This window comes from Phoca vitulina, unplaced genomic scaffold (genome assembly GCF_004348235.1).
Source record: "Phoca vitulina isolate PV1807 unplaced genomic scaffold, GSC_HSeal_1.0 scaffold3, whole genome shotgun sequence".
NCBI classification, from domain to species: Eukaryota; Metazoa; Chordata; class Mammalia; order Carnivora; family Phocidae; genus Phoca; species Phoca vitulina.
In genome coordinates this window covers 89,241,823-89,264,986 of record NW_022589706.1, presented here as the reverse complement: position 1 = coordinate 89,264,986, position 23,164 = coordinate 89,241,823, and the positions used below count along the sequence as shown (strand labels likewise).

Below are 23,164 nucleotides of genomic sequence, written 5' to 3'. Positions count from 1 at the left end.
TTTTTTTTTTTTTTTTTTTTTTTTTTTTTTTTTTTTTTTCAAAAAAAGCAGAAGGAAAGAAAAAAGATGGATGTCAAACTCTATGTATTAAAGTCTTTGGGTGAAGGTGTCAGATTTGGGAATCAGATGGCCTGGGTTTTAAATTCTGCTCTGCCTTTGACTAGATGTGGGACTTGGACAAGTTACTTAACTCTGCCTCAGTCTCTTCATCTGTAAAAAGGGACAATAACTGTATCTACCTCATAAGAATTATCTGTTAAAGTACTTAAACTTTTTGTATATATAAAGGGCTTAGATTCATGCCTTGCACATAGTAAGCACCATATACTTTATTATTATTATTATGGTATTATTTTTTGTAATTATTTTATGGTATTATTTTATGTAATACAGGGATATGAAGGACAATGGACCAAGCTCTCCCACTCTCTTTCCCACCTTCATCCATGGTGAGGAGTATCTCTAATCATTTTAATAGGCTTTCCTCAGAGAATTTTTTTCAGCATTCTAATATAGTACATTGAAAGAGAATGTTTTTTTTTTTCCAAAGTAAAAAGGACATTCAATGAACCTGATATCTTTAACTTATAACTTACTCTGGCAATATTTTGCCAGCCTATTGTTTGTTTTATTTTGTTTTTTAAATTCTGGAACAAGCTAATGCCTTGTTATTTTTAACACCAAAAGTATCCTCTTTGGACATTTGCAGTTATCCAATGACATGTTAGGTCTTGGACGCAATAGTTCTGCAATGTATAATCTTTATTGCATGGCTAGCATTCTAACCAGGTTGCAATGACATGATATTGGAATGGTTACTGCAAACCGGTTTTTATTTTCACAATAGTTCAAACAACCCAAATAAGCACACCGAGAAATGTAAACCCTTTAAAAAGAGTCAGTAAGCATCCATAAAAAAATTAGCCATGCAACACTTGACTTTCTATATACTGACGTGTGGATATTATTTTCTGGTTAACATCACATGTTGTATTTGTTGTAATGTTATTATTTCTAACATTCTATTACTGTTACTTTTCCAATGAAGTTAATAAAATATATGTTAACTTCTCTGAAATATTTATAGTTCTAAATAATAAGTAATAAAATGAATTTTTGAGATACATGCAAATATAATGAGATTGAGGAACAAGTACAAATACTGTGTATGGTAGAAAATTATTAATTCCCTTTTTATGACTTGCATTAGTCATCTCTACATGCAATCTCTACAATTTAGATCAAGAATATACAAATTCTCCTTCATTTAATATTTTAATATTCCAACTGCAGTCTCTGATGGATTGTATATCAGATTATATCTGTAATCATATTCAAAATTTTTGTTGCTGTTTCCAGAGCAATCAACCTAGATTTTACTTTTTCTTAGTCTCTGATCTACAAAAATACAATACCAAAATGCTATGATATTTTTAGAGTTAATATAGAAATAGGAAATATTGCAAAAGGATTAATAAGTATGGAGGAGTTTTTTGGCTAAATGCAATCAGTTTCAATGCAAACATTAACAATTTCTTTATTGCAGTAACTCTTCATTAGACCTTTGAGTCTAATTCCAATTTGAGTCTAAATCTAATTCAATCTATGTACATACCTAAACCAGTAAAGATCTGTAACAACTGTTTTATTTTAGAACTAGTCTAATTCCTAATTCTGGTTCTTCACTAGCCTGGAAGTTATTAGGTTATTGGGTTTGATGATGTTGATTCTACAATAGGGAAAAACTAATATGGAAATTAACACTATATTTTTAATGAACAGTGAGGGGGAAAAGAAAAATGCAACTTGAATTTCCATTTTAAGAGTGAGTTTAAGAGTGATTTTAAAATAGAAATCAAATGTGTGGCTTTCCGCTTGTGTTAGCTGTGCAAACTGCCATAAGAAGATACCACAGACTGGGTGGTTTAACCAACAGACATTTATTTTCTCACAGTTTTGGATGCTAGAAGTCCATGACTGAGGTGCCAGCAAATTTATCTTCCTTCTGGCTGTGATAGAGGGAGGGAGGGAGATGGGGGTAGAAGAGGAGAGGGAAGAATGCAGAGAAGAGAGAGGGAGGGAGAGAGAGATGGAGGAAAGGAGGGAGAGAGAGGGGAAGTGAGGTAGGGAAAGGAGGAGAGAGGGAGGGAGCAGGGGAGAGAAGGAGAGAGAGAGAGAGAGAATGAGTGCAGGTATCTCTTCCTCTTATAAGGGCTCAAGACCTATCAGGGTGCCTGAGTGGCTCAGGTCATGAGCCCAGGGTCCTGGGATCCAGCCCCGTGTGGAGCTCCCTGCTCAGCTTCCCAGCTTCCCCCTCTTGCTCTGCTGCTCCCACTGCTTGTGTGCTCGCTCTCACTCTCTCTATCAAATAAATAAATAAAATCTTAAAAAAAAAAAAATTTCAGGACTAGGGCCCTGCCCTTATGACCTTGTTTAACCATAATTACCTCCCTATAAACCTAGTCTTCAAAAAGTCACATTGGATGCTATGGTTTCAACATATATATTTGGGAGGAACACAATTCAGTTTATAACACCACCTCAAATGATAATTACACCTCTCAAGAAATTCCACGGTTAGGTGAGGTCCTGCCTAGAGCTTCTATGCCACTTCTGAACTTAAGTATGTTATATTTTATGGTCATTTTTATTTATCTTTTATCTTTCAGATCAGCATTTTCATGACCCATTTGTCGAACTATGGGAATGACCGCCTGGGGTTATATACCTTCGTGAACTTGGCCAACTTCGTGCAGAGCTGGACCAACCTGAGATTGCAAACTCTGCCCCCAGTGCAACTAGCACACAAGTACTTTGAGCTCTTCCCTGAGCAGAAAGACCCTCTCTGGCAGGTAACGCTAAACATTCTGTCCTGTAGTGGAAGGAAAGAAACCAGTACCTAATTTGTATTAGGAACTCTGTTGGAGGTATTAAAACTGACATTTAGCCCAAACTTTTTTTATTCAATAGTTTCGTTCACTTCAATAACATTTTTTGTTTTATGGATTAAGTGTATTATTTGTTTTTCTGGGGTTTGGTTGGTTGGTTTGGTTGGTTCCGAATTTTTGCTTTGAGGAGGTTGTTTTATTGTTGGTGTCTTCTCAGTGTTAATCATTTTGACTCTCATTTAGTGTGAGCACTAACTGGCAGTAAAATAGTTAGGCACTGGGTATCTAGGGAGATAGAAACCAAGAGTAGTCATAATCTAAGACCCTATAACTAAACCCTAATATGCATGTATAAACACAGATAGTATAAATAAAAAGGGAAAAGCAATTTTTATCACATGCTTATACAGATTCTGTCTTTAATATGTCTCCATATTTCTTTTTTTTTAATATTTATTTATTTATTTATTTATTTATTTATTTATTTGACAGAGAGAGACAGAGCGAGAGAGGGAACACAAGCAGGGGGAGTGGGAGAGGGCAAAGCAGGCTTCCCGCAGAACAGGGAGCCCGATGTGGGGCTCAATCCCAGGACCCCGGGATCATGACCTGAGGCAAAGGCGGACGTTAGGGGCCCTTCCATATTTCTCTTAAATCTAACTAATCTTTCACCAGGACCAGATCTATTGGTAAAAGAAAAATGGTCAGTTTTAGGATTGCTTTTACAAATAATTCAACTTCATGTGGGAGCCACGCAGCCTCCATGTATGAAAATGTAAACTATCTGCTTCTTAGCAGTTTTCTAGGAAAATGCCACCTCCTACTTTCTTGGTTCTTTATGCACTACATTGCATTGACGCACACAGTCAATAAGCTGGCTGCAGAGACAGAGCACGTAGGGCCCTGCTAAGTGGCTGGTAGAGGGGTAGCATCATCATTACTGAGAAATCATTGTGAAACTGACTTTTTACCATCCATCCTCTCTCTCTATCTCCTCAAGACTATGTGTTTCTCTTTATTCCATAATTCACGTTACATGCATAGACTCTGTGTCTATGCAGTCCGGAATTCATCCAACACATGTTTCTTAAGCATCTACTATGTGTAAAGCAAGGCTAGTTGCTCTAGAGAATGCAAAGAAGAAAACACAGTGTTTTCTCTCAAAGTCAGTGAAGGGTTTCCTTGTTACTCTGATTCACTAGTATGTATTTCAGAATGTGCTTTAAAACTGACTGCTACAGTAAGTCATACTTTATTCTGATGATTTATTCAGGAACTCTTCACTATTTGTGTTTATGTTGAACTACACATTCTAATTCTTTCACACTTCTAATAAGTTGCTTGATCATCTGTTTGTCTGGTGTATAAGTTAGACATAAATAAAGACATAATTATTATGGTGTATATAATACCAAGTAGCTGCTGGATTTCATAAAGGCAAAGCATAAATAGCGTTATTCAAAAGTGCTCACACACTTATAGAATTGATAAATCATTGATAGTAAATCAATTCTTTTCTCACACATGTTTATTTATGAGATATCTATAATTCATGGTATGATAACAATAAAAAGTAGCCAACTTAACAAAGGTTGCAAAGAGTTAACATATAAAAAATGAGTCAATAGCCCCAAGCTCTAATCTTCCTTTTCCTTTAGAGGCAGAATTTTTTTTTAGATGAAGGATTTGTATCTCTTACTATTGTGTGAGTTTTTTTAATTAAGAATTGTATCTATTGATATAGGTTCAATATCAGTGACATTGTTCCTTTTTGGTAAGGAATGAATATAATCAAAGATACACCAGTTCTGAAGCACCTGGTGTTCAGTTGGTTAAGCATCCGACTCTTGATTTCAGTTCAGGTCATGATCTCGGGGTTGTGAGACTGAGCCCCGTATCAGGCTCTGTCTGCACTGGGCGTGGAGCCTGCTTAAGATTCTCTCTTTTCTTCTCCCTCTGTCCTTCCTTTCTTTCTCTCCCTCTTAAAAAAAAAAAATATGACCAATATGATTGGTCAATTTGATGATCCTAAATATTGATTGGATTTTTGTTATGTATGAAATACTGTGTTAGTTGATTGGGGGTGTAAATGAAAATTAGAAACAGAAAATAGAACTATTTCTTGGAAAACTATATTATTTTGAAAACATAAGAACATAAATATATACAAAACATTTATAAGTGCTGACAATTAATTTTGAATAGCATCATAGAGTTAATTCTTAGGTAGTTCTTAATAAATGATAAAATTAATCAGAAAAGGCTTCAGAGAGTTCTCAAATTTTTGTTATTGCTGTTGTCATTTGTATGTTTAGCAATTTTAATATATATTATCAAAATAGTTTATTATAAACATATTTAAATAACACTGAAGAGTAAATATTTACTAAAAGAATCCCATTTTATCAAGTGAATTATATGGTTTCTTTGGACTGAAAAATAAAGTTGCAAGCATTTCTCATTAACTAAAGTGCCATGTATTCTAAATATGTTTAAAAAGGAAAACAAGAAATAGAAAGCAGAAGAGCAGTTAAGTTCAAGACAGAATTATTCAGGTACGTGAGATTGTGAAAACAGTTGACCTATTGAAGCAAATCTGATAAACTGCGCCAGTGATAAACCATGTTCACGAGACTGCAAATGGTTAAGTAGAGATAAAGTGCATAATACTGTCTGAGTCCCTTTCCCTGGCAGTTATCTCTTCTTTCCATATTCAGATTTATAATGATAAACAAAGCAGCTGTAAGCATTATCATGTTCTTTAAACAACATGAATTTAATTTTACAAAAAAACGTATGAGCATAACCAGCACTAATTAAGTGTGTTGTAGCCCACTCATCACAGGCCTACAGAGTTAGGATAGATTAATATTATGTGTCTGTCATCGTTACATATTCTCAAAATTGAGGTACTTTTTTGTGTTTCAAAGCATGCCTTCTTATTTAGTGTATTTCACTTTTAAAAAGTACGTCAACTGTTATTTTTCTCTAGATTTTTAATTCACACTTTTTTATTACTACAAATAAAAATAAAACATGAAGAATGATGATCTTCACATCTATTTAGTTTCCTTTGGTTCTTTATGCAAATTTTCATTAGCACCAACTACCATGTCTATGAAACTGCTTTGTCACCTAATTAAAAAGTGCAATATGAGTATCTATCGATGGACAGCATGGTAAGAACAACACAGAATGTGTCTGTGCTCCCTTCACTGGAAGCTGCTTCTTTCAAAGCTGCTAAATGTGAGAATATATGCTGAGGACACACATGGAACTCTATCCCTCGAGTTTATCCTCCTCAGTGTAGTCCCGAGTGTGTAAGATTCTTAAAAGTATTCTCACGGGTTCCTGTTAATTCATACCGCTTTTTGTTTTGGGAGAATAATTACTATGAAGTATGGAAGAATAGGATTTCCTTTTTTTCTTTTCTTTTTTTTTTAACTCTCATTATAGAAACCAAAACCACAACATAGAGGCATTTAGAAGGTCAGATTCTTGCACATTTGCTAATCGATGCTTTTAAGCTCTCAAGCTGTCAGGTTAGCTCAGCCTCAATCTTCACTCAGTCACTCCAGACTCTCACTATCAACAAGCATGCCAAGCGTGATGTGGATTCCTGCTTGCCCGCGTGACCAAGGGAATGCTCAAAGAGCTGCAGGGTCTCTCTCTCTCTCTCTCCATGCCAGTATTGCCAGGATTAAAGAAGTAGGAAAGAAAATCACAGGGTGCCTAACCTTGGGAGGTTAGCACCTTTGTTGACTCTGGCTGTGAAATCATCCAACTCCAGCTTACAGATCATGAGATCTGAACATCCGTGACATAAACAAATCAGAAGTTCTAGTGACACACACACTGCAGATTCTATTACTATATGCCTGTGGAAGGAATAAATGAATTCTGACCCAGAGAACTATAGATTGTAAGAGTAGGAGAAGAAGTTAGGGACATCTAGCCCAATCTATTCAGTTTAGAGAAGACACAAGTGACACCCAGCGAGGTGAAATATCTTGTCCTAAGTCACTCGGATTACTGGGGACAGGTCAGGAGTAAAGCTCAGGTTCTCTTATTCCTGCTCCAGTGTATTTCCGGCCACACCAAGATGGTGGTTTTACATTTAGAAAAATAAATCTACTTCTATCTTGGACTCTCTCTGTAGGACGATTTCAGGCATACATTGTTACTTTAGAAGAATCTGGTGGTGTATTCAGTGTGAATTTATTTGACCTACACTTTTGAAGTACCTACGTAATAGAAAGGTCTTTGCTTTCACAGAACTTACAAACCATAATAGCTCCTGGTTATGTGAACAAAATGACATTATGAATTTGTTTTCCTGTTTATTCCTCTCTCTTCCACTCTATTCCTTATTTATGACTCTGTTATTGCACTTACTGTATGGTCTTGCAGAGGCTTATGCCTGTCGTACACCAGCTCATGCAGACCTTACGGGGTGAGACTAGGTTTATACATGTTCGTAACCTAGAGCCCAGCATGGTACTGTAGCTGCCGTCAGCACCATCTCGTGAATGAATAAGCCAAAGCAGAGGCGGGTGCCTGTGCACAGAGAACAGTCAAAGTGGCACACTCGTTTCTTAGAGAACAGTAGGGATCCAATGGGAAATAACCTTGAAAAGCACATACAAGGCAGCTGGGAAAACTTTGAAAGCTACCAGAGTCATCTGGATTTGATAGGCAACAAGGAACCTATACGTGTAGGTTCTGAAGATGAGAGTAAAGTAATTAAAAAAAAAAAAAAAAGGTTGGCCAATAAAGATTATACCAGAAGTCTTTTTGCAGGACAGGTAAGAACAGGGAGGTACTAAAGTTAGGACAGTAATGTAGCCATGAGAGAGGGAAACCCCAAGTTGCTTCATGGTTGGGAAAAAAGTGAGACCTTTAAAGAAGTGTGGCAGCAATTGTTTGTGGGGGAGACACTGAGATGAAAGGAAAACTGATCTGCAAGTAATCACCCCACAGCTGGGGAAACAAGAGTTCGATAATACCATAGTTTTCATTTCCATTTATTCATCTTTTAGCCCCTTCCAGTGAAATAGCCGGAATAGTTCCTCCTCACTTCATAGATGGTACAGCAGAGGAATAGACATCATTACCATCTTACGTATTTTTTCCTAATCATAGTTTGAATTTATGTATTTGTTACATTTATCTTCCTAATTCTAGTATTCTAAATTCTATTCTAAATACTAGTAAGACTAGTATTTAAACCTTTCAGGAATGCTTCCCAAATATGTAGGTAATTTCTCATGATTTTAATTTTTTTAAGGTTTTTTTTGTTTATTCTTTGAGAAAGAGAGAGAGGGACAGAGAGAGAGACAGAGAGAGAGAACATGGACGCAAGGGGTGGAGCAGAGGGAGAGGGAGAAGCAGACTCCCCCTGAGCAGGGAGCCCCATGAAGATGTGCGAGGCTCGATCCCAGGACCCCGGGATCCTGACCTGAGTCTAAGGCAGATGCTTAACTGACTGAGCCACACAGGGGCCCCTAATTTTTTTTAATTTACACTGAAGCACTTCCCTACTTGGTTATACAAGGCTGTCAGACATTCTGACATCCAGAAATGGTGACATAAGTCATGGATTTTCCCTTTCCTGTCAATTTGTTGCAAATATGATCTTGCCAAGTGTCAAATTCCCCACACAACTTACTGAGGTTTAGTAATAGAAAAACTACTTGCAGATAGTGCCATAAAAAATAAAATAAAATAAAATAAAATAAAATAAAATAAAATAAAATAAAATAAAATAAAATGTTATACATACTTCCATCCTTTCTGAATCAAAATCATCATAAAACATGGATTTTTCAGAACTAATCCAAATATAACAACGAAAAAAACCTGAATTTTTTTGCGTGTGTGCCCTACAGATATGTCTGATTACTGTGAGTGAATAGGCTATAGTAGATCAACCTATTAATAAGAGTTTTAAAATACAGTTTTTCTTCATTGAGTTTGCTATCTAGATTCTCTGACAGGATATTCGTAAAACCATAAATAATAATCTAAGGTACTGTCTGCCGGAATGTGCAGTCGTCTGTTTGAATGTACTCAGAGCTCCAGAGTAAACCTGTCATCTCCTGGGGTCAGTTTTACTATGAGAATATTTCATGGCAAAATGCCAACAGTATCGATTTATTTAAATCAACATGGGTATAATATGGTGACAAGTGCATAGATGTTTAAGGTAAATCAAAGGTCCTTTGTGCTTAAAGCAGCTTTTCATGGAGCTGCTACCCCAGACGCACACAGAACCACAGGCCCTTTTCTACCCACTCCCACCTCGGAAGTGGGTATTTCTGCTTCTCTGTATTCAGACCACTTTAGGAGGAAAGTTTGAGAAAGAATCAGACTATTAAGTGCTATAGGAACTCTGTGGAGAGAGCATTCATTATAAATCAGTGCACTCAGAAAGGAAAGGCCTTTCAAAGGAGTTGATGGACTAGCTGAGTTTTATATAGCACACAGGGTGGAGTCAAGCTTTGTAAAGATGGTGTGTGTCTCCAAGTTTCTCCAAAAGGAATTGCTGGTTGAAATACTGAGAATAAACATCCATGGCCTATTAAAATTCCTCATCAGTGTATGTGGATTGTATTAGGCTTAAATGACATTGAGAGACAAAAAATTGAAAGTCACCCGCTTGTGTAAAACAGATGGGAAAAGGATTTTGTTTTAAAGACAGGTACATGGCAAAACTCAGTAAGCAGAACTTTTGAAACAACACAACCAGCTAGGGAGGAAGAAGTATAATGTTAAAAGAAAAACAAATACACCTTTCGTAGCATTCTTCTTTAAACAGTGCAGTCTGAACAGCAGAAGGTGAGCAGAGAGGAAATGAAGAGGAAACCAATAACCTCTGAAACGTTCATAATTAACAAAATAATCCTACATGAGCACTGGGTGTTTTTAAGGTTCCAGTTAAGTCTAGATATGTCCCAGGTATCTGCAACAGGCACATGACTTGAGAGCGGGTAATCAATCTAACTGATGATTCCACGGTGTCCTTGTCAGGGAAGGATGTGGAGAAGCAATGAGCAAAGCAGATTCTTAGTAGAGAAAAGGCAACGTAGGTTGGAATAACTAGATCTAATGAGAACAAAAGTTGTTTTCATGTATATATTTCATGTATTCATAAAAATATGAACTTCAGGATAAGGTAAGTAGTGTGATTTTTTTAAAAAAATACGTATTTTTAGCTTGGTTATGAATTTGAAAATTTTACTTAATTGGAGAGGAAAATCTGGGCTTTCATCAGAATTTACTCCCCTTTCTAAGCCTGGCCCATCACCTCAGAGAATCTTCTCTCCACCTCTTTTATGCCTACTTAAAAGCAAATCGTCCTCACCTCATCATATAGTCCATGTATAAAACCACCTGCGTCCCCTTTACCTGTGTGAGAACTGAGTTACCTGCATTTTTACTAGACTGGCACAGTAACCATACGCTGCTTACAGCAATTTTAGCTGAAGTTTTTTTAAGTTTCAATATATCTATAGTGTTAGGTATTTAAAACAGTAAATTATTGTTTACAGCAGTTTCAGATTCAGGGAACAATCAGATTAGAGAATGAAAAAAGATATAATTGCTTTGTAATTTTCTGACTTTTGAAATTAAAATAATAACAATGGAACAAAGCATGAAAGTGCAAGCAAATGCTTAGCTTTTTCTTGGGAAGACTCTTTGACCTTCAAAATCACTGCCAGACACTCTCTTTCCCTCTCTCACTCTCTCTCTCTCCCTTCCCTCCCTCTCTCTTTCTCTCTCTCTCTCTCTCTCTCTCTCTCACACACACACACACACACACACACACGCACGATATTTAGCTGCAGAGACAACCCGAGCTTTGGATTCCAAATTTGAAACTAACTTGCTGTGTGACCTTCAGTAAGACCTAAATAAAACACCTTGCATCTCAGCCTCCTCAGGTGTAAAGGAGGGATAATGATATCTGTCTTGCCAGGTTGCTTTGAGGATTAGAAATAATCTATGCCAAGCAAGTGCCTGGAATATAGAAGGTGATCAATAAAGGTCAGATATTATGTTAGCTGTTATTCAAATATTCAGACAACATAAGAAAAACCAGAGTAGGAAAAAATCTAAACAAACATTTTCAGAGTATAAAATAGGAAATGCAAACATCTTGTTAATAAAGTTACGATTAAGAGACACAAGGGGAAACATGCAGGAAAAGAGGTGAAAGAAGAAATACTGGGCATCTGGAAAGTCTTAAAATAGCATAACATAGAAGGAATGCAGTTATAAAGATAGGCAATCTGCCTAGACTGAGGTGTACACATGCCACCACCTATAAAGTACATACAGGAAAAACCAAAGTAGTGTAAATTGAACTGTTAGTAATAAAAGCATTTGGAACAAAAGGTATTATAACAGCATTCAGGGAATTTTATTTGATAGTTTACTTCTATCAGTACAATTTCTTGGGAGAGCACAGCTAGAAATAATTAGTGTCTTTATCTACCAGAACAGGGCATGTTTATTCATGTTCTGTATGTAAAAGAAAACTCTTTTCAAGTCTTATATAGCATTTGCCCATTTCTGTGAATGTTTTATTTCACTGGTTTTGCGTGCAGAAATTTGAATGGCAAAGGCACGTGTACTGTGATAAAGAAAATAAGTGGCCTAGTTGAACATAGAGAACCAGAAAGGTCTCACGAAAGACACTTTCAGCAGTGGTACTGAATAATTGATCAGTTTGCTCATCTACCTTTGCGAAGTATAAAGAAACCATGAGAGCAAATGAATTGAGCACCTAATCTGAGATTTGTTCTTCACTGGGATATGTGTGCGGAAACTTGGTAAGTGTAGGTCATGGGAACTGCCTTTCTATTGTTTAATATATAAAATATAGTTGAAAACTAAAGTTCTTTACAAATGAAGCAGTTAAAAAATATGAGGAAAATAATGTTTAAGATATAAAGTGATGACTTACGGAAATAGCAAAACGAGCTTCTGAGCCACCATGAAGAACATCATTGGAGATTGCAAATATTTTATTTTTGTGGGAGTTCTGCAAGTAAAATGTCTACCCAGTTCATATTATGTTAGTTTTCAAGCATATATCAAAATCTGTCTATGCCTATTACTAAAGGTTTACTGTGCTTGTCTCAAGTCAGTTATTCAGTCATTCAACCCATATTTATCAAGCACCTTTCATATATTAGATTAGACAAACAGAGGTCTTCTCTTCAGAGAACTTACATTCTAGTTGAGATAGAATTATTATAAACATAAATGTATTATATTATATATATGTAATTTAAAATTGCTATAAACACATACCTGAATAGAATCATTTCAGGTACTGAAATACAACGAAGAAAATATAACCAGAAGCTATCACAGAAAGACAAGAGTGGGAGAAATTGCTTTGGTTCTGGTCAGCAGGGAAGCCCTCTTGTATGGGGTGATATTTCAGTAGAGACCTGAGTGATGACAAGTGCTAAAACAATAAATCGGATGAGTTGCAGGAGTGAGACAGCAAGCATATTCAAAAATAAATTGAGTTGGGATTATATAGGTGTCTTTGGGTCTGTAGGGCAATCTATATTCTGAAGTTTGCCTGAAGAAACACCAAGCTATTTCCCTATCAAATAAGTCGTACGTCCCAGAAACCCAGTCACCAAACTGTGAATTTGTCCTGAGAAGGGGCAGCCACCCCAGGTGCTAGAGTTCTGACAGTGGACCAGGAAGTCTGCTTTCAGGAAGGGTATCTATCATGAACCAGTCCATCAGCAACTGTAACTTCTTTCTTTTGCTTCAACTGACTAATCTGGACAAAGGGGGAAAAAAAAAAAGCTAACCTGGGATCACATAATAATTACTCTCTTTTATAGAGAACAATTTAATCATTTTAAATATATTAACTCCTTTAATACTCTCAATAATGAGGTAGATACCATCAATCATTATTTTCTTGATAAGGAAACTGAGCCCAGAGAATTTAGGAATATTCCATAAGACACAGGCAGTCTCCCTCCTGAGGTCACACTCTTAACAACTGGACTATGCCACCCCTCTAAAATAAAAAGGGAAAGTTTATGGGACATATTAGCTTACACTAGAATAATTGGTGAAATTTTGATTAGATTGGTAAAAAAAGGAAATAAGAGCATTCCATAGAAAAATAAATTGTTCAAATAAACTTCAAAGAATCAGGTGCAGACATGAGTTTATCTATAATAGTGAATACAGATTAACTGAAACATCAGATTGGTTTTGGCAATTGTTTTTCTTTCTTTTTCTTTTTTTTTTGTCTTTTTAATTGAAGTATAGTTGACACAATGTTTCATTAATTTCAGGTATACAACATAATGAGTCCACAAGTCTATACATTGTGCTAAGCTCACCACAAGGGTAGCTACTGTCATCATATACTATGACAATACCGCTCACTATAGGGGTACCTGGGTGGCTCAGTCATTAAGCGTCTGCCTTCGGCTCAGGTCATGATCCCAGGGTCTTGGGATCGAGCCCCAGATCGGGCTCCCTGCTCGGCGGGAAGCCTGCTTTTCCCTCTCCCTCTCCCACTCTCCCTGCTTGTGTTCCTTCTCTTGCTGTGTCTCTCTCTGTCAAATAAAATCTTAAAAAAAAAAAAAAACCAATACCGTTGACTGTATTCCCTATGCTGTACCTTTTATTCCTGTGGCTTAGTCATTCCATCACTGCAAGCCTGTACTTTTTGCTCCCTTTCACACAGTTTTCCCACTATTCCAGCCCTCTCCCCTCTGGCAACTATTGGTTCTTTCTCTGTATTTATGGGTCTGTTTCTGCTTTTTTGTTTGTTCACTTTTATTTTTTAGATTCCACATATAAGCAAAATCATATGGTATTTGTCTTTGTCTGACTTACTTCACTTAGCATAATACCCTCTAGGTCTATCCATGTTGTCACAAATGTCAAGATCTCATTCTTTCTTATGGCTGAGTAATATTCCATTGTATGTATATGCCACATATTCGCTATCCATTCATCTATCGAGGGTCACTCAGGTTACTTCCATATCTTGGTTACTTTAAAAATTCTGCAGTAGGGTGCCTGGGTGGCTCAGTTGGTTAAGCGACTGCCTTCAGCTCAGGTCATGATCCTGGAGTCCCAGGGTCAAGTCCCGTATCAGGCTCCCTGCTCAGCAGGGAGTCTGCTTCTCCCTCTGACCCTTCCCCCTCTCATGTGCTCTCTTTCATTCTCTCTCTCAAATAAATAAATAAAATATTTTAAAAAAATAAAAATAAATAAAAATAAAAATTCTGCAGTAAACATAGAGCTGCATGTATCTTTTCAAATTAGTGTTTTTGTTTTCTTTGGGTAAATACCCAAGGGTGGAGTTATTGGATCATACAGTATTTCTTTTTTTTTTTTTTAAAGATTTTATTTATTTATTTGAGACAGAGAGAATGAGAGACAGAGAGCACATGAGAGAGGGGAGGGTCAGAGGGAGAAGCAGGCTCCCTGCCGAGCAGGGAGCCCAATGCGGGACTCGATCCAGGGACTCCAGGATCATGACCTGAGCCAAAGGCAGTCGTTTAACCAACTGAGCCACCCAGGCGCCCTGGATCATACAGTATTTCTATTCTTACTTTTTTGAGGACCCTTTATACTATTTTCTACAGTGGCTGAACCAATTTACATTACTGCCAACAGTGCCCGAGAGTTCCTTTTTCTCCACGTCCGCACCAACACTTGTTATTTCTTGTCTTTGATTCCAGTCATTCTGACAGGTGTGAGGTGATATCTCACTGTGGCTTGATTTGCATTTCCCTGATGATGAGTGATGTTGAGCACCTTTTCATGTGTCTGTTGGCCACCTGTATGTCTTCTTTGGAAAAGTGTTTGTTCAGGCCCCCTGCCCATTTTTTAATCAGATCTTTTTTTTTTTTTTTTTTTTTTGGTGTTGAGTTGTATTAGTTCTTTACATATTTTGAATATAAACCCATTATCATATATTTCATTTGCCTATGTCTTCTCCCATTCAGAAGGTTGCCTTTTCATTTGTTGATGGTTTCCTTTGCTGTGCAAAGGTTTTTTATTTTGGTGTAGTCCTATTAATTTATTTTTGCTTTTGTTTCCCTTGCCTGAGAGGACATATCTAGGAAAATGTTGCTAAAGCCAAAGAGATCACTGCCTTTTCTCTTCTAGGAATTTTATGGTTTCAGGACTCATATCAGGTTCTTAATCCATTTTGAGTTTATTTTTGTGTATGGTGTTGGCAATTGTCACTTCAGAACAGTGCTACTCAAAGTGTGGTCCATGGACGGGTTTGAATTGTTTGTTGTTGATTTGCCATGAGATAGGAAGCTTGTGCCATCATGTAAACCAGCTATATCACTGAGCATGCTGGCTGCTTCAGGTGGAATTTTGCGCTTTTTTTCTTATAGCGGGATGTTCTTATTGAAGTAAGTAGTTCAGTAATTCACATGCTGACACAGGTTCTTTACCTTCTCACAGACAAGTGCTCTGAAACACATTGAGTTAGAGTACAGGCAATGTTGCTATCATGATGACATTCCAAACAGTAAATTGACTAGATAAAATAGATACGTATTTCTCACTCATACAACTGTCTAAAAACGGGCAGGCCATTTAGGAGAGTTAGACAGCTCTCTTCCACATGGCCATCCAGGGCCCCCGGTTGGCAGCGGTTAAACATCTCTGAGTGCAAGGCACCTGCTGTAATTGTATCCATTTTACAGCCAGCAGTCAGTAAGAAAGGGGAAATCCAGGGAGAGTGGTTTTATCCTTAAGAAGATACTTAACATCATTTTGGCTTTCTCTCCTTTGGACTGAAATGATTCATATGAAGAAAGTTTGATTCAAAAGAGTGAGTGAAATACAGTCTCTAGCTGGAAACTTACAGACTATGCAAAATAGGGAATGTTCTATAACTGAAGGAAGAAAAGGAGACTAGAAAGTTTACCCTTGTCTGCCATAGTGAAAATTATGGCTAGAGAGTTAAACTGAAGCTAGACTATTGAGTATTTGAGATTAAATACCAAATAAAATGATGGCAGAAAGACACTGGTAAAAATAAAATAAAATTTCAATTATTATGCAAAATAAATTTAAAAATGTGAAGTTTATTGGCTTGTAATTAACTCCTTTTATCACAGTTTCTACAGATGAATTCATAGAAAAACCCAAGATATATAGCCTAACTTTTTCCAAGGCAAATTCTCACATAGTGTAGTTGTCTTTATATATCACTGGTCTTTTTATATTGCACTCCACTCTTGTTCCAATGGAAGCTGGGGATGGAAAATACGTTAGGATCAAGTCTGAGATAAGAAATTTGGTTCCAAATGATTTATTAAAGAGATGCTCTCAAGAAAAACCTATAAGGGGAAAAAGTGAAACAGGAAAGAGAAGTGGAAACAGTTTATGCGAGTAGAGAAGGCAAATTCATACTCTGAATATGTGTGAGCGGGGGTCAGGATGAATCAGTGCCCTTTTCAAAATGGAAATGTCCAATATAATCAATTTTCTGCTAAGTGGTAGGCTAGTGCTATTTCTGGGATTTAGAACTGGTCTCTGTTACTGACAAGTCAGATATTCAACAGTGGCTATAACTAGAGCAGACTTAGGAGAAGGAGGCCCATGAATGGCCTCCATCTTGCTATCATGGCTACTCCATTACTTCAGCAATGGGTTGGCTAAAGACAGAGGTTAGGTGGTATGTGGGAATATTGGGAACTGGCTGAATCATTCTGTCCACTTGGTTGTTTAGTGCTTCTACACTGAATACCCTCAGGTGTACATTAATGTGTAGTACAAGTTCATCGCACTTTTTGATCACTATCATGGGTCCATCCACATGCCTTTTTCCTAGTACTTATTAGCCCTAATATTTCCATGCTGCCCCTTTTAGTCCCTTGGCTAATCCATTCACACTGCCTATTCATCTGCTATATTCTTACATTGCCCTATTAGTCTATCCACAAAAAAGTAGATGACCAGGAACATTGCCCAGAACTCTGTTCACTGGAAGTTTTCCCTTAACTACTGGTTTTTAGGAACCTCTCTGAATGGGGCTGTGGTGCAACAGCAGTCCATCTTAGCCCTCTGCCAACATATGAATCAACCTATCTACAAACCAAGCTTGAGTTTCCCCCCTTCATCAGCAGATTATAGGGGGCCTTCAGTGAAATTCTAGGAATGAGCTGATACAGAGATATTGGTGAACAGTGATAGTTGACATAAGGGTCTGGGCCACTCATTTATAAGGTTACTTGTAGCCTTTGGATCAGCTTGAGATCAATCCCAGACATACCACTCCCACCTTACAATGAACTGCTACTGGGTACAACCCAATATTCAGCTTAGGATGACCACTTACGGCCACACAATCACTTTGAAAATTCATGGCAAACACTATCTCTTCTAGGGCTCTGTAGCATACCAGGAGTAGATACCAGTTGGGATGGTCCGCTGCAAATGGCACACTGCTGCAGAACCTTGGGGGTGTACTCCGTGCTTCTCCTCCGGGGCTTGACCAAAACTCTATTTGCCATCCTTTTATACCACAGATGCCGAAGTACCATAGGTCTGCCCAGATGTATGAGCCAAGTGGGAGGGCTGCTTTTGCCTCAGTCTTATCTTTTGCAGGACTCTTTCTTGTTCTGGGTTCCACTCAAAACTAGCAATTTTATGCATCACCCTGTCAATGACTCCGAGCAGTATTCCCTAGTGCAGTAAAATGCTGCTTCTTAAACCCAAAGAAGCCTATCAAGCCCTGTGCTTCTTTCTTAGTAGTAGGAGTCGCAAAGAACAAAAACAGACCTTTGCTTTGGTGGGGATGTCTGGGCATGGTCCAGACCACTGGACCTTGAAAAACCACCAAAGGTGGTAGGCTCCTGAGACTCTGCTGGCTTTTCTTTCACCCTCTGGAGTGCATGTGTCTTTCCAAGGCAGCCAGAATACTTGACACTTGTTACCTACAATTAACGTCACATCATTAGTATAGTAAACCAGTGTTAAGTTCTGTGGAATGTCAAGATGATCTAGGCCCTTTCAGTCTATATAACGACCCTGAGGAAAAGCAGCTTTGAATATGGTTTTTGAGAAAAATATTAAAATATTATTTTGAGAAAAAATATATTTACATAATATTTTTCTCTTCCCTTAGTGCTTTTTGTCATCTTAAAAAAAAAAGGCTTCAAAGCAAGAAGGGAGGAGACTAGACAAATTAAGTAATGAGAATTCAAATAAACTAGAGGGTTTAGTTTGGCATTCTTTAATTGAACTTTGGAAGTTCAACTGTGGTAAGCATTTCTTGATGGATCTCCTATTTTTAATTAGACAAGTTTATATTCTGTGCTGGAATGCAATGTTGACACTTTTGACCATTTTGCCAAATACAAGTGCTGCAAAATCATAGATTTCTCAACATTGCATATTTTTCCCCAGTTAAAAATGTAGTGGTCTATAGAGAAGAGTCCATTGAAAGTATCAACATTTTCAAATTTATTAATCATGAATGGAACTTTGAAAGAGATTGCAGGCAATTTTATGGAAAAGTAAAATGTAATAGGATCATACTGAAAACATTCTTTAGTAGAACTTTGCTGATGTGGTATTAGAAAAAGATGTGACTAAAGAACTGATTAAAGTACATAAATACGAAACATAAATGATTAGTCATCGTATGTCATTTTTAATATTTGCATAATAAAAATAAAATTATAATTGTTTTAATGCCTAACATATGGTTTTAGACAGAATTTTATGAAAATTATTTTAATATATTATTTAGATTAACTATTAATAAAATCAATTTGTCAGTCAATAAGTATTTTAAAAATTGTATTATTTTCATTTAATGGCCCTTTTAATTCTCAAAAGTGTCATGATTTAGATAATAAATGTGGGTCACTTAAATGAAATGGAAGGAGAATGGAACAGGAGAAGGTTGAGATGGAGATAAAATTGGACCTGTGGATATGTTGGGTCTGGCATTTCCTCACCACATCTATACAGCAATTATACAAATGCAATTTAAAAATAGGTTAAGAGCTCAGGATGGAGGTATAGGCAGAAATGCTTATCTACTTGCCATCAGCTTATAAGGTATAGCCAAACATTAGGATTTGCTGGATCAGCACAGAACAGTGCATAGTGTAAAAAGGAAAGGAAAAGTTGGCCAAGTGTGGAGCTCAAGGATGGCCCTTTGGCCTCTAGGGAAAAAGAAATAGGAAAGATTAGGGCAGAGCTCAGATATCTGAGAAACTATGGTCAAATGAAGTTAAGTGAAGGCTCAGATATACAGACGTGAAATGTAAGTCCAGAGATGGAGTGGAATCCCAGCGCTTAGAACCTGGTCGAGTTGCAGAAGAGGATAACAGCAAGACCAACTTGATGCTGAGTTCTAGCCTTGGGGCTAGGAAAGGAAGGAAGGTGCCATTATATAAGGAAACAGTTTGGAAATCAGAGAACCAGAACCAGAACAGGGCCTAACTCCTAGTTCTAGGGTATCAGGCAAGATTTTGATCCTGTCCTTTGAACAATTTTTACATTACACAGCCAGAGGTTCATTACACAATAAGATTTATTATTCTTCCTTCCTGCAGAATCCATGCGATGATAAACGGCACAAAGACATCTGGTCCAGAGAGAAAACTTGTGACCACTTGCCAAAATTCCTTGTCATCGGGCCACAAAAAACAGGTAGGAATAGCCAACTGTGCTGTCTGATTCTTTTTTTTTTTCCTTTTTGTCATGAAACATACAGTATAGTTGGATTAGGTCTCACTTTGTGAGATATCTAGATATCCATCCAAGTTCATTATTTGAATTGTTTTTCATCCCTGTGGATCATCTTTATGCTATGATCCTCAAAGGGACCCTAAGGCTGCCTATTAATTAGACTTAAGGACTAAATTTTAACTATAGATTTTAAAGCTGTTCAACAGATGTCCAGTTTTTGACAGCTTTGTGTTAATGTACCATAGTTGCAGTGTCTGATTTTTAATCCCTACTTTTTTGTAGCTTTGCCTTAATTATCTCCTAAATTAAGTTATAAAGCAAGTACTTGGCTTGATTTAAACTATTTTGCACTGTATATCAGCCTTGAATTGATTTTTTTCAGAGCTATTGCCATTATTACTTTCAAATATTCCACATGTGTGATTTGTTTTTTTAAAAAATAATTATGAAGTATAAATATGGTTTGGACTTATTTCCTGATACACCTGAGGTTCATCAGGCATTTTTCCCTTAGTATTTTCTCATATGCTGAAGGACAAGTGTATAAGACTGCAGTAAAAGGAGTGAAAGTATTTCACCAATGAGATGACACTTTCAATTAGAATATTTTATACTTTCGTCAGCATGTGACAGTTTTATACACTTTGCTCATGTTCTGATTAATTAAAGTTTTTATTGAGTTGCTATATTTTGAATTCACTACTTTGACCAGAAGCATTTTCATCAGTGAGTGCACAAACCATAACACAAAACAAACAGTCACAATAAATAAGCCTGGCCCAGATGAAGATATTTGTAATACAAGCAAGTAGATCATTTTAAATGTTGTGGGCAAAATTTCCAGACTATTAGATATTGGTTGTTGAAATCTTTTCTTCCTTCAGGAATATAAATTGTATTACAACAGTAAGTTACACATGTGCAGGGAGGGGAAAAAAATCAGCACGTATTTTCAGATATATCACTTGTGTTGTTGTTTAAAATGTGCATTAATTTTCTACCAACTCTCTTATAGCAGTGCTAACTCTGGAAAGACTACTAAAGAAAGAAAACATTCTTGTGTTGTAAAGTTATGCTAAAAATTTAATTTAAAGTCATATCTTTTATCATTTGTCGTTGAATATTATTACTTCTTAGTTCTGCTAGAAAACTACAGGTTAGTAAGTATAAATCTAGTTTTCCTCCTTGTTGCTTGTATTTATAAAGACAATAACTTACATCTTTAGATTTTAATATTTGACCTACCAGTATGGAAATAACCGAGTTTTCAGCGGCTTTTGGCATCCCCAAGGCAAACAAACAAACTAACAAGTTAAAATAAAGGAATTGGATGGTAATAATATTTTATATGCTGTGCAAATGCTATTCTAATGTGAAAACGGTTGTGATAATTCTTAAAATCTGTTCAATCATAGAAGTCTAAAGTCTTCTTTTGTTCTCCTTATTGCTTTAGTTGGCAAAATTCCCACTGCTGTCAGAGCTGTAAATTTCCTGGACACAGCAATTGCTAAGAATCTGGTCTTCAATGCAAAGTTGTCTTTAAACAACTTAAACATGGCCTACGCATCCTTTGCAATAAACATGAGATATAAAAGTAGTCCTCAAAGCCCTATTTTCTCAATTGTTGTGAGGTGCGAATGGAAGGAACCGCTGTCCCACTTCTCCGTTGCTGAATCCTGGAAGGAATTCCTGTCAGCTGATAGTGGGGCAGTGAATGAGGCCAGGCAGAGAGCAGGGTAGGCCTGGGTTTATGGCACTCAAAGCTTAAATCTAAGTCCTACTAGGAACCTTAGGACAGGTAGGCATCTTTCATGATTCCAGGTCAAATTTTGATATTACCAGGTTAGGAGGGGATTTCCAAAAGGGTTAAATTTAGCACAATAATTCTTTTTTTTTTTTTTTTAAGATTTTATCTATTTATTTGAGAGAGAGAGATAGAGTGCAAGCGGGGAGAGGGGCAGAGGGTGAGGGAAAGGGGCAGAGGGTGAGGGAGAGGGAGAAGCAGACTCCCCACTGAGCAGGGAACCCGATGTGGGGCTCGATCCCAGGACCCCAGATCAGGACCTGAGCTGAAGGCAGATGATTCATTGACTGAGCCACCTAGGCACCCCTAGCACAATAATACTAAAAGCATAACTTGTTGGCCTTACCTCTCTCAGAAAATCAGTGTCCCCATTGTCAATATTATTTTCTCATGATTTGATTGGCTTACTCTGGTAAAACTAAAAACAAGATTGTATATAAGATAGAATGCAGTTTCTCTGGGAGTACTGTCAGGGATGAGGTCTTTTTTACTTCCTCCACAAAATATTTATATCAAAGGCATTGGATAAAAACAAATGTCAGTAATAGATGAAAATACAGGTGTTAATAAAATAAATACACATTTTTGGGCAGTGGGCCCAGGTTCTATGACTGATTATATGAATGTCAAACCACATACCTACTGTCCCCAATTGAAAGGGCTTTCTCCTTCCTTCCTGTCCTTTCTCCCTCCTCCTCCTCCTCAAAGTCCCTCCTGCTCTTGGTGGCATGAAGGTGCTGTGCCTTTGACTTTATGTAACTCTGGGGAGATCTGGTATAAATCTGTGACCATCAGGGTGATTAAACATGTGTACGTGCTACTGAGTGAGATTATAACATATTTATTTTGCGATATTCAGCAATAATTCAAAAATATTCCTTTATCTGTACCCTGGATCCATCCAGTCTCAACATCTCAGGGATATTAAACTATCAATATTCTCAGCTCTCTTGTGTGTCTCAAATCTCGCTCTCTCGCTCTCTCTCTCTTTCTCACGCATTTGCACACATGCACACACACACACACCATTCCCATCATCAGTTAAACATTTTTATGTAGGCCCCATCCTAGAAGGTATATAGAAAGAACCCTTCTGAATTCCCTGTTCCCTTCCAAATACTACTATACAATACTCTAATTTATTTCTTCTCCCTGGAACATTTTCTTTTTTAAGATTTTATTTATTTATTTGACAGACAGAGACACACAGTGAGACACGGAACACAAGCAGGGGGCTGGGAGAGGGAGAAGCAGGCTTCCCGCCCAGCAGGGAGCCCGATGCGGGGCTCGATCCCAGGACCCTGGGATCATGACCTGAGCCGAAGGCAGATGCTTAATGACTGAGGCACCCAGGCACCCCTCCCTGGAACATTTTTGTTCCTCCTCTCATAGTTTTTCCTTTTTGAACTGTTATTTTCAGGAGCGTTTCAGATCAGTTCTTGAGGACTCCATTGCCCCTCATAATTTTATGTCTGTGTTTTTCAATGTGTTTGAGACAGTTCTGCCTGGTCCTTTGGGCCTCTAATTCAGTTCCTAACTAGTTCTGACTCCTTTAATTTTTAAATTGAGTTTATATGATTTGATTCCATTTTTGCTAATTTTTATTTTATCTTTTTTAAGATTTTATTTATTTATTTGAGAGAGAGAGAGAGAACACTAACAAGTTGAGGGGCAGAGGGAGAAGCAGCCTCCCTGCTGAGCAGAGAGCCCAATGTGGGGCTCGATCCTAGTACTCCCGGAT

At 37.3% G+C, this 23,164-nt stretch overlaps 1 protein-coding gene across 1 annotated transcript in view; it reads left to right on the top strand.

Moving 5' to 3' along the window:
* Positions 1-23,164, top strand: part of LOC116628581 (bifunctional heparan sulfate N-deacetylase/N-sulfotransferase 4) — a 262,209-nt gene that overhangs the window by 221,283 nt on the left and 17,762 nt on the right. The window contains exons 6-7 of the mRNA XM_032398986.1: positions 2,670-2,852; positions 19,484-19,580. Coding sequence (XP_032254877.1) covers positions 2,670-2,852; positions 19,484-19,580 — 280 coding nt within the window. The remainder of the gene's footprint in view (positions 1-2,669; positions 2,853-19,483; positions 19,581-23,164) is intronic.